This window comes from Gouania willdenowi, chromosome 10, assembly GCF_900634775.1.
Source record: "Gouania willdenowi chromosome 10, fGouWil2.1, whole genome shotgun sequence".
Lineage (NCBI taxonomy): Eukaryota > Metazoa > Chordata > Actinopteri > Blenniiformes > Gobiesocidae > Gouania > Gouania willdenowi.
This window is the reverse complement of record NC_041053.1, coordinates 9,151,601-9,164,428: the sequence shown is the minus strand read 5'-3', so window position 1 is coordinate 9,164,428 and position 12,828 is coordinate 9,151,601. Positions and strand designations below refer to the sequence as shown.

Here is a 12,828-nt window from a genome sequence, read left to right as displayed (position 1 = left end):
CATGCAGATGCCATAAACAGGACAGATGGAGACAGATCTACAAATGGCATCCCCCTGTTGACATATCGCATCTCAGTGAAGGTGAGCAACAGATAGCCAAAGATATGTTGTTTAGCGAGTCAGATGTATTTGCAAAGGATGACACAGTCAGAGGTTGCATCCCAAACCTGCAACTGAAAATCCACTTAAGAGACAAAACATCAATGCAAAAATCCTACAATGCAATCCTGAAGCCTCTTTACCGGGAAGTGAAAGAATATGTGCAAAATTTACTCGACCATGGGTGGATTAGGAAGTCCACTTCACCATACTCCTCCTCGTGGTCTGCGTGCGGAAAAAAGACAGCATGGTGTTGGCTTTATGAAGACGTTAATTTCTTCTCTCTTCTGATTCACAGTGTTTATTCTGTGCATCATATGGACCGGTCCAAGCTACCTCTAAAGCTTGTGCCAGTTACCAGAGTCGGCGCCAGGCAGCATTGACTGGGGGGGCATTAAAAAAATTGTGGGGGGCACCGAGTAGCATGTTACGTAAAACTTGCACATATGTGGTGTAATAAATCTACTGGTGCACTTCATTTCTTATGATCATTTTCCGTGTGTGTTGACGGCTGCTGTTAGCGGTATTTATAACGAGCAAAATATTTTTTTTACTACCCTAAAAAAGCTGTATTTTTTTTGTTGTTGTTGCAAACGTGTCAAATGGTAGAAGTTCTAACATCTATTGTTTCTCACACCAGCCTCACAGTTAATAGCCAGTCACCAGTTTATTTAGGTACTATATGGATCGTAACACCGCAAAACAAAACTACAGCGGGTTTGCAAAAGTGTTTTTAATGAAAGAAAAAAGTATATAATCCATATTTATGTACTGCCTCTGGCGGTCATCCAGAATTCATAGAACCATAGTTACATGCGTAACTTTCGTTTTCTTAGTCTGTAGAAGCCATTTTAGGCTAATCTAGAGAATTAAGTTGTTATCATTCAGTTTGAAGCTGTAGTGCTAAAATCTCTTCTAGGGGCCCAAATTGACATTTTCCCAGCTTGTAGAAGCCATTTTAGGCTTAACTACAGAATTATCATTCAGTTTGAGGCTGTAGTGCTGAAATGTCTTTAGGGGGCCCAAACTGACATTTTCTAACCCTGTAGAAACTGTTTAAGGCTAAATTAGAATGAAGTTTCTAAATTTGTTGAAATGACATGGAATGACCCCATCATAACTTCACATACCACAGTTTGGAAACCACTGAGATAATCAATCTGTTTTAATGGAAGTAAAACACAAAAAAGTGTGTAACAAAAAGTTGTTATTTTATTATCTTAAAAAGTAACACAATCTCCATGGGGTATCACATACACTACAACAACAGTAACACCAGTACAACACATCAAAGGGACTTTCAGATATTATAGACAGTTTTACAAAAAATCCCTCTTTAGTTATTTAAATTAATTGACTAGGCATATCAGATAAACACCATTTATAGGCATGACACACTGCCACCATTAGAAACAATGTTATTGTGGAACCGTCATCTGTATAAACCACTGTTGATGTAAAGGGAAGACATTTGATGGAGCTTCAGTGTAGAAAAGGGTGTGCTGTGGCTAAAGAGGAGGGGGAGGAGCTGATGTGGGCGGGGCCACTGGAGCAGACAGCGGCAAAGGAAGGGAAATACTCTGCTCTCTGCTGCCCCCACAGGCCAGTCCTGTTACAGTCTGAAGTCAAGTAGCACCAGAACCCAAGAACAGCAGTGGACAGCTGTAGTCCTCTTCACGGTGTGAAACGCAGTCCAGCTAGAGATGACCAGTGGACAGGATTGTTTAAAAAAAAAAACTAAAAAAAAACTAATGGCCTCTGGGACGTCTTCATCTGTCCGAACCATTCTCTGTGCAAACATCTCTAGAGAGAGATTTGGATCAGTGTGTGCACACGACGCTCTGGAGCACCATCGCAGGTGAAGAGATGAACTCCAGTACTTTGATATGTGTGTGTTTGTGTATTTACAGTGCCCTCAAAAAGCATCTCAACAGAAGACATAATGCACACACATGCACATACACACAGAACCATTCGATGTGCTGTTCACAAACTTCTGGGAGGACTGTGTGTGAGACATTCAGTGAATGGAGGCTGACGACAGTGGAGAGCGGCGTCTGTTTTTGCTGCTGAGGAGGTAGTTGTTAGTTAAGAGAAGCCTTGAACATAATGCTGGGAGAAGATGAAGCCCCCACTAGCCCAGAACCAGAAGGAGACACGTCTACAAACCAGCCCCTTTCTCTAGCTTTACTGGTTACCAACACTTGCCCACGTCTTACAGGCTCATGGTCTACAGAAGAACGCCAGGAAGCGTCCGATGTTCCGCTCACCACACCAGTGTTTATTTGTGCAGGATTTTAATCAGAAATGTACGGCACTTAAGCAAAAATAAAGGGGACCCCCACTGTGGTTGAACACAGGACATTGAAGAAAAGTCATATGGAGACAGAGCCATCTATAAGGGGGAATAAAGGGGAGAGATTTTTGGGGGCCATCTGTCAGTAAAATAATGGTCTATTGTTCTAATTTGTGATAACCACATGTATTTATTGATCTAAACAATATCCACTGTTATCCGGGAAGCTTATTATTATTAGGGCCATAGTATATAGTCTTCTTAAAGATGTAAATCCTTGTTTTGATCATAAATAAAATGGGTTAAAAATGACCAAAAATGGTGGAAAAGGTGAAGATTTGGTTAAAAAGTGGCAAATAGAGTGGCCAAAAACTGACAAAGTAGGTTAAAAAAGGGTTAAACGTCAAAAAGGTCAATATTGGCTTAAAAGTGGCAGAAAGAAAGAGGAACAATTGGTTTTGGAACTGGCAAATAATGGGCATGACAAATCGTGAATGTGGTTAAAATTAGCAAAATAAGCATGAAATGTGGTGAAAAGAGGTTATAAGTGACAATAATGGGTCAACATATGTAGATGAAAAGTGGTGGAAAGGATTTATAGCGCAAGTGCTGAACATTCTTGAAAGTGAAAACAATTTGCAGAAAAGGCATTGAAATTTGATGGGGAAGTGGTAGAAATGGGAGTAATGTAACAAAAATGCATTAAAAGCTGCAAAAATACGGCAAGAAAAAGTTATGAAAATAGCTTAAAATATGGCAAGTTTGGTGTAGTTGCAGAAAAAGGGTAAAAACAAGCAAAAATGGGCACAAATTATTTAGAAAATATTCTTGTTTCTTGAAGGCTTCTGGCAACCCCAAGGTTGAGAACCCCTGCACTAACATACCTAATACTGTGTGATAGACAGGAAAGTGTGCTGTGATGATGATTAGTGGGAGGGGCTTCATCACAGCCTATGTTGGCTCAGTCAGGCCAGACACCGCAGTGTGATTTAAACTATTGGATGTAAGCTTGTCTGAAGCTTTATACAGAAACACAATATGAATCCATCTAAATTAATAATAATAGCTGATACTGTTATCATAGTAGTGTTCGCACTCCCTGATTGGTCCACAGACTGTTTCCCTGGAGCAATCCAACCAACACCAAAGCCATGTCACATCTAAGCGTCCCACACAGAGAAGAACCTCTCACATTCAATCGGCACACAGTCCAATGTGAGCGCCAAACAATGCACGTGAGTGTGAGAGCGTGGATGTGGTGCTGACAGACATGTGAGCAGCAGCTGGGTCAGTGACGTCAGTAACAGTGGTCAGCCACAGTGTGTAGTACCATTAGACACCAGCAGGCGGAGACAATGTAGAGCAGCTAAAACATAAAGTGGTAAGAACATAACCTGAGATATCAGATTAAACTGACGCGCACACACTTAATACCCCCCAAAAAGGAATCAAACACAGGAGCACTGGAGTGGAAAAATGACATGTCAGCGTCTGTCCAGTGCCCAGTGTGAGAGGAAGAGAGCAGTCATGTGACCATGTGGTTTCCCTCCAGCTCTCAGTGTGGATATTCCCCCTTGGCTCCTCTGGTCTATGGTTATCCAGTCCTGAGCTCAGACCCTAAACACTAGTGATTGATGCGAGGCAGGAGCTGGGCTTCTGGAGCTTTTCTGGTTGAGTGCTGGCAGGTTCAGGAATGGCACGGAAGGAAAAAGAAGGAACGGTTCCAGACGTGATGCCAAGGTGGCCAGGGCTCAGAGCCAGGTTCTGCCTTCGGTTGCTCTCTACAATTGAAGAAGTGTTGGATGCTAAGCTCTCCCTTGTTCTGCAAAGACGAAAACAAGGACAAGTAACATCAGAGGGTGATGAAATGAAAACGGTCAATTATGTTGTGTGTGCATGATTGAAGAGCACATCTGGAGCACACCCATGTCATTTCAAGGAAATGGCCCACGTACTTCGGTCCTCAAAAAATTCAAAAAGAATTTTTTACCAATGTTCCATGATTATTCAATAGGCACACTGTATATTTTTAGTTTGATAGGATGAATACCTTTTGAAAAACGGCCAAGCTAGTTGGGGGGAGGGGGGACTTTTACGACAATGTTAGTCAAAGGGAGTCTTTATAGTGGAGATCAAAACAAACTTTAAATTTTTCTTTTCTTTCAAGCAAATGATCTTTATTTGATCAAAAATCGTTATTTCTAGCAGCTTTAACAATTTTGTGCTGTACAGAGTTATTAAGTTAATAAGATTACTTGACTTATACCCGATGGAAGGCATAAGCAGAGCGCGAGACGGTTGCAGTCTTGTTTTCAGTTTGTGCGAGTGAGGAGACTGTGCACGTTCTCGGGTAAATGTAACGGTAAATGCACCGAGTATAAACACCAATGTGCTCCTTGGAGTGCGCGCGGTCCACGAACGGAAGCCAGACATAAAGAGTCCTTTACTGAGTGTGCGCTCACATGAGAGCAGCAGTAAAAGGAAAAACGTGCCGAGCTCAGCGATAGATCGTAAACGCTCATCAGAATCAGCATGGAGGGACCAGAACTGATGGACTATGAAGCCAGGCCAGATGTTCAGCTGTGGTTCTCCCAGGACAGGGGTCTGCAACCTGCGGGTCTGGGGCCTATTGTGGCCCTTTGACTCTTTTGCAAAGGCTCCCTATAGCTTACAGAGGCTGTTAATGATTAATGACAAATAAAATCAAGATATAACTATTTTTTAACCTAAAATAAATCACGTTGTGCAATGACTCAGTACCTTTCTACTTCACCTCCTGCAGCATCTACAGATTATCAACCTTCCTACACCTATGGCTAACCTTAAATTTTAAATCCCTGGTAAGAAATTAAACCAACAAAAACACTATTCTAGAAGAAATAGATTGTGTGGGAAACAGATTAATTTAACCGTCAATGTGCTGGTTAAATATGCATGCTTTATGTGTGGCAAGAAAGGAGCAATTAGCATGTGTTGATCACATGATCATGTGTCATCAAATTCATGTTACTTTTTGTAGCCTTTCAAATACATTAACTAAAAAAAAACTTCTTTATATAACATTGTGTTCATGTAAACTGAGATGTGTAAGAATTTGAAGATGAAGATACTGTTTTATTTCTTGATGTCAATTTATTTAATTTTATTTTAAACTGTTTTTTAAGTTGCCATTTACATGATCAATATAAATCACATCAAATTAAATCAAACATTATTCTATATAATTTTAACTGTATATAATTTAATACACTGCATTGTCTTCATTGAGAAGGTATTTTTTGGCTCCAGGAGGACTTTAATCCAGGTGAGATGAGGTTAAATGGTTCCTTGTAGAGTAAAAGTTACATAATGCTGACCAGGGGAAGAGGGTTAGGAGACCCCACTATAAGAGCTGGACCCTCTGAATTTAATTCCATGGGGTGAAACAATGCAGATGCTAAGTTGGTTATGCTACTGTTAAATTAATTCAAGTACAGCCTTTCTGCAAAATAAAAAAACAGAATACATGTAACCTGTTGTTATGCTTTGAAAAACGTAATATTGACACTAAAACCTGAAAACATTTTGCAAATATCTCAAGTCATTCATCAGGCTTGCATTGAAGGATTTCATGTTTGTGTTAGTCTTGATGATGGATTGTTAGAATCAAAGCATGACCTGACCAGTTTAAAGTTCCTTCTGGTTCTGATTGACAGGTAGCCCAAAGCAGAACAGTAAACAAGCCACACACTCAAACAGCTAATGCACCGTATATGCAAAATTTTTAGTGAAAAAAAAGAGGCAGAAAGTGAGAGGTGTTTTAAAACAGTTATTCTCAACTGGTGGGTGGGGACCCAAAAGTGGGTTGCGAGCCTGTACTGGGTGGGTCGCCAACAACTGGTGAAAAATAAGTAAATACTTAATGTCTCTCATGTAGGACTTGTCTTTTATTTGGAAATAAACTTTTATTTTGACAAGCATGCTGTGAAATGCAAGTTGCACAGAGAAATATATAGATTTATGTTTCAAAAAAGATTATATATGTTGTTTTTTCAACAGCTATTTTTGAAAAACTTAATTTGGTTGGTTGAATTCTAAAAAAAAGAAGAAGTGGGTCACGATTTAATGACCATGGCAAAATGTGGGTCCCAGGGTGAGACCAGTTGAGAACCCCTATTTTAAAAAGCACTTTGTGAGTTCAGCGTTCTTTTCTCAAGTAACTTTGAAAGCATATTTTCTAGGAACCTTCAGTTGTTCTTCTATAAAGCACTACCTAAAGTCTTTGCATGAGCGTCTGTATGAAGTGCTTTATGTGATGAAATCTCACCTTGGTGAGTTGAATCCACTGTCAACAGTGACAGAACTGGAGTCCATACTATCAAGTCGAGCAGAATGGGCCGACTGCTGGTTCTGACTGGGCTCTGCAAGGTTCTCCTTAGCACCAGGAAATGTGAGGGTTCTCTCAAACCGCCTTTGTAGATCCCTCTCCTTCTCCCGCTCTAAAAGCCACTGCATGGTCCCGGCTCCTCCCACTCCAAACCCAGCAGCGCCCCCTGTAAGTTTTCCATCATCTGCTCGGCTCTTTGCGCCACCCTCTTCGACTTCGTCATCATCCGACACATTGTAATAGTCAAAAGAGGCCTCAGCAGTGCTCGGTGCAGGTTCGATTCTCGGTGGGGGGGCTGATGGCGTTGCCACCAGAGGCTTGGGGGCATCATAGGCCTCTTGAGAATCAAGAGCGTCACAGGACGAGGAGAGAGTGGAGGAGACCAGAGGTGAAGGTCGTCTCAGGGAACTGTAGCCCGGCAGAGGAAGGCTTGGTGGGGGTTTGAAGAGTGTGTCTTTACTAAAGATTTCTTTGCATTTCTCTTGACCAGATGAAGCACTGTAGGGAGCTTTACCATTAGAAAGAGGAGGTTCAGGGATAGACAGAGGTATCGGGGGCAGACTACCACCCTTTGGTCCAACCTTAGACAATTCCTCTTTTGTATCTATGGAATGAGACGTCTGCCTCTCTGTTTGTCGGTCAGTACTGCTTGCTTTTAGTCCATCATGGCTGCTTTTGACCAGCGTTCCCAGTGGGTTTGTTATGTGGGGGCCTTCGGAGGAACCGGAACACTGGAAATAGTCGTCAGGAGCAATGGAGGACGGTAGTGGTTTAGGCGAGTACGCTGGCAGACTGTCCCTGCTCTTACTTTTCTCTAGACTCCGGCAAACATCCAACCCCAGAGAATCCACAGGCACCTTTATTGAAGGGGGGGTCGCACGTGAGTAGTGAGCAGCGCTTTGATTGGCTCGTAAGGTGCCATCGTCAGTATAGTAACGGCTTCGATCATCATAGTAATCGGGTGGTCCAATGAGTCCGGCTCCCAGCGGTCCTTTGGAGTTATCCATGGATCTGGAACGTTCCTTGGCTTTGTTGCTTCTTTCGTTCCGGGACTTCCTTTCTTGGGTGTGAGAGTGTGACCGATGGACTTTGGAATGGTGAGCTGAGGGGCCGTGACTGGGCTCGGGGAACGGCATTTCCGTGCGACGCTTGGCGAGCTCTCCAGACACGTCCCACTCTGGTGTGACAGGTAGGTGGGAGGAGTCCAGAATGTTGGGGTTGCTGTGAGCCATGTGGAGGCGAGCCCTGTGTCTCTCCATCGCCATGGCCTGCTCCCGTGGCGATCGAGCTAGCGAGGATGAGTAACCTCTGTAGTCTCTGTCCCCATGCTCGAGATGGGAAGCGTCGCTGAGCTCAGCGCGGGGCGCTCGGATTTTACTGTGCGACCGGCTGAGTTTGCTCTGCGACTGCTTTCTGTGCCTCCCCCCACTTCTACGGCTCCTGGAGCTCTGATTGGCCGAGGACGCTTTGCTCCTTTGAGCTCGCTCCTCTTCAAGGCGCTTCATGACTGCAGTGTGCCTCGCAAGATTCTCAACTGTGAGATCAGGGTTAATTCTGCGAATGATTTCCATCTCGACATTGCGTGGAAGCTGATTAGGAAACTCTTCGTCGCGGAGGGGCCACTCCTCAGGGGGGAACTGAGCAGAAAAAGTAGCAAGTTGCTTGGTCTTGTCCTTTTTAAAACTCAAACGAAATAACTTTAAACCAAACTTCCGACTTCCTGTACCACTGCTTCCTGCTTGTTTCTCTACATCTCCAGGCACTGCAGCCCCACCTCCTCCCCCTGCCCGATGCTTGGTGAGTGTGTCCGTCTTGAATGGGAACCCGAGGGCACTGCGGCTCTTCTCTGTGTTGCCTCCTGTGTGCTGAGGAGGTGTCTGTGGAGAGTGTGGGGACGAGTAGGCCTCCCTGTGGTCTTTGGGAGACCTGCGCTGCAGGGTGGTATGGTGGCTAGGGGGGTCGTCTCCGCGGTAACTGTTGTTAAAAAAGGAATCCCCGCCGTGGTTTTGGCTAGACTTTGGTAGTGTTCGATCTCTCACTCCTCCAGACGTGGACGGGGTGATAGTGCCAGAGAGAGGAGACGTGCACTGTGTCTGCTGATGCTGCTGTTGGTGTCGGTCGCTAGAATGCTCCTCTAAGTGGTACCACTTGGAGCTGGTTCGTATTAGGCTTGGAGTGATGAAGTAAGTTTGAGGTGTGTGACAATAAAATATCCATCAGGTGTGGATAGATCTTCCGTTCATGAACCAGCATGCTCAGCGTGTGATGAAGAGCCTCCTCTGTTGGTGTGGGAACACCTAAACAAGGTCAGAAAAAGAGGCAGAGGTCATAGAAAATTAACACACACCCTGCAAGATCCCCTTATTATCAAATCCAACTACTGTACAATGTTCTAAAATTAAAGTCAAGGATATATATAAACTATACAGAAGTGTACAACTAAAGAGTCGACAGGAAAATAAACATCACCTTCAAGAAACTGACAACATTTATCCTACAAATTAGGTCACCTGTTCTTGTGTCGTGCACCGTATTTTCCAGGTATTCCATGTGTACAAATGTACACACAGTGTACATTTTAGACATCCTCAGGTTTCAGAGTGAAGTATCAGGAAAAAAAAAATCCATGCCTTGTCCTGTTTTACAGTCTGAGAGCATTGAGTTTGGTGACTTTTATTTTGAAGCCTGAGGACGTTTTATTTGACAGCGGTTGACAGTGGTTTGTCAGGTGAGGCTGTTTCATCTGATGGTGGTTTTGCTGAGACATGAGTTTGTTTAGTGTAATAAATGACAGAGGATTTCCTGATATCTGATACTTGAGACGTTATGATGTCCTAAAATGTACACCGTACATGTGACTCTTTTCAGCTAACTTATATTGGTGCACCTCAATCCCGTTCCTGGGCTCAGACCACTGATGTTACGTCCTACGTCCTGGATGGAACCACAAGTATACAACAACTAAAAACACCAATACTATACACTAACAGAAACACAGAAAAAACATCTGCTAACACAATCGTTAGAATGATTAATGTAAATCTTGGTACATTAGCAAGTGATGTAAAATCTATATTGGGATTAAATTAATTAACTACAGATGTGCTACTCAAAGCTACATAACAGAACCCACACCATTGAGACGATGATTGGGAAATGAAAAGCTACGTGCTCCATATCATAGCCATATCTGAATCACACACAGGCTAAAACATTGATGCTGTACTGAAAGAGGAGCTAATGAATGGAAAGTCCAAAGTATAGAGGCCCTAAGACTAAAGCTTTACCAAGTTTTATGTTACAGAAATGAGAATAATAATAAAACAATAAGATTGGTAAATTTGTTTTCATTCTTTATTTGTGAAGCAAAACACTCCAACACACTGTTTCACACTTTTGCAGTCAAATTATTTTTCATTGACAAAGATTTGCTTCACATTTGTTACTTTTCATTGGAAATTAATTTTGTATTTATTTTTTTTTGTGCGGTATTTCATATCGTGAGCCCTTTATCATATTTCATATCATGTCATACCTATCCTTTTCCACTTTGTTTCTATTTCATTGTCTTTTTCTCTTTAGATTATTTCACTGTCTATTAAACAAAAACCAGAAATCCTCCCAACATGGCTCAATAGGGTTAATCGAGTCAACTACTGTTATCAATTGGATATTCATATGCTCCCGATGACGTCATGAATGTCAGGAGGCTTACGTTAAAATCAAGAGTTTATATTGTAATTTTCTCTACACTCAGCCACTCGTTTTATGGGACAAATACAACGAGAATGTGTGATATGGTCCCAAAACATGTGAGTGAGGCTTTAGTCCGTGTCATAAAGCTATTTACATTTTAGTCTCACTAAGCCGTGTAATTATGTAGGACAAAACATTTGGTTTCAGAACGTAAATCCCATGTTTTCCATCCGTTTTCTGTGATCACAGCAAATCAGAGGCCCTGTCCTCGTCAGTCCTCTAATTTTCAGTCAATTTAATAATGATACAATTCTATGCACCTTTTGGGAAAATGAACCAATGGTTTAATGTTTTGATTTCTTCCAGAGATGCTTGGGTAATTGGCCTGTTTTAGATCCAACATTCTGAAGATGCCATTTATAATGTTTAAAGAGTTCCTGGTCTGTGAAAGACTTTTTCTTCCTCTTCTTTTATTTGTTTTTTACTTTGTCTTTTCTGCTTTGCAGATCACCAACTCCTGCTAAGCCCACCAACACATTCTTCATGTCAGTCTGCTGCTATTACTCGTAGTTACATCAGAGTCGCAGCACAGTGCAGCCAGGGTGATGCAACAGCCGACAGCTCACAGAAGCACCACCACTTTAGTTTTGTGAAAATTAGTGAAAGTCTGATCCCCACAACTAAATTCTTCACCCTTCACCGGCTTCACAGTCCTGATATTACATGCAATGTTGGGTGAATTACTGACATATTGTGATTACTTAATACAATTCCAGGATGCTTCTGTCAGTAATTCAAAAATGCTTTAGTTTCCACGGAACTTTTAATGAAAGTATTTCATGATTAATAAACCTTTGCAGTTTTGTTTAGAAACAGCCACTTTTTAGTCAGAAAATTAAAAAATATAATAGTATAATTGGTCATTTATAGTAGCTTATTAATAATAATAATTTTAATCCTAACACTCCAAATGTATTGTCTGGTCTGAACTGTGCCTAGTTCCTATTGTCCCTGCTCTGGACTGCAGCCCACCAGTTGGAAACCAGAAGGGGTTTGCTCAGAGCTCAGCAGCAGCCTAGCTCTCCCTGCTCTAACCTTTTGGAATGATCTCTTCTTTTCCTTTAGCAACAGTGAGAACTCTCTCCATTAAAGAGCTGCAGCAACATGAACTATCACTAATGGATCGTATAGCATGAGCTGAGGTCAACTCAGAATGAAGTGTCTGTCATTCTCTCAGATGCCGCTCACGTCCAACTGTGTAAAGAAGAGCGGTGAGTCTGCTGCGCAGGATTGGCTTTTAAAGCAGCCTGTTTGTAAACAGCACATTGCCACAAAAAAGCAATATATTAATTTACAAATTCCAATTCAAAGTAGTTGACCCTCCACCAGCCCAGAGCTGGCCCGACACGGGACATATCAAGAGCAGCTTAAGACCAAACATCCTACATGTGTGGAAAAGGGTGTGTTCACACCGAAGAATCCCAGAGTGGTTAAAATCTCTTCTTGTCTTCACTAATATCCATTCATCCATTTTCAGACCCGCTTGTTGGAATTCACTAATGGCGCAAATACAGTAGGTGTGCATATAGATGTGATTGAGACTGTCCTATTTAAATTAATATTTTGCTCGTTCAACGTGGAGAGGTGAGTGCAAAGAAGCACAAAATGACATTTGAAGAAGTTAAATTGGAGGCAGGTGGACTTCTCTGTCTGCTGCTATGTGGCTGCTCCACCAGGTCCTGTAACTTTGCTCTTATCAGTCCATTGAAAACATCATCCAGCAGGTCTGAGCTCCTGAGCAGTACAGTGTCACACATATTCTTAGATGTGAACATTGTTCCATCCTGCGTAAATTATGCAGCTGATCAGCTGATTCTGGCCTGACGTCCCATACCATCAATGCGACACGAGAGTTTGACGGTCAAAACATGGAGATGAAGACACAGGAGCTCATTGGAGCGGTGTGTCTGGAGCGACATCCATGGATCTCCGCGCACAGCAACTCTCTGCACCACACATACACCGGACTCCACACGCGGTTAGGCGTCCAGCTTTTTCTCTCCCTCACAGACACTTTACTCTGCATTTTCTTATTCAATGGCTGTTAATATTGACTATTGTTTTATTTAAATTATTTTCTTATACTAGAAAGGCTAATTGGGGCATTTTTTTCCATATACTATTGAGTTTGTAGTGCTTAGTGCAAAGCGTGCTATTTCAAACACAGCCTATGACTAGTGTGCCCACTGTGCATCCAAAAAACTGAACAAGGGCAATAACTCCGGAAAAACTCATTGCGCGCTTCTCATTTTCAAACTCCATCGAGGTATTGATACCCTGAAGCCACACCGAATTTGGTTATCCAGTTTCT

At 42.3% G+C, this 12,828-nt stretch overlaps 1 protein-coding gene across 1 annotated transcript in view; it reads right to left on the bottom strand.

Moving 5' to 3' along the window:
• Positions 1-3,146: 3,146 nt before the first annotated feature.
• The window catches only part of stox2b (storkhead box 2b), a 77,039-nt gene continuing 67,357 nt past the window's right edge, over positions 3,147-12,828 (bottom strand). The window contains 4 exon segments of the mRNA XM_028459809.1: positions 3,147-4,217; positions 6,702-8,959; positions 8,962-8,984; positions 8,987-9,058. Of these exon segments, the coding sequence (XP_028315610.1) occupies positions 4,013-4,217; positions 6,702-8,959; positions 8,962-8,984; positions 8,987-9,058 (2,558 nt within the window). The 3' untranslated portion in view covers positions 3,147-4,012.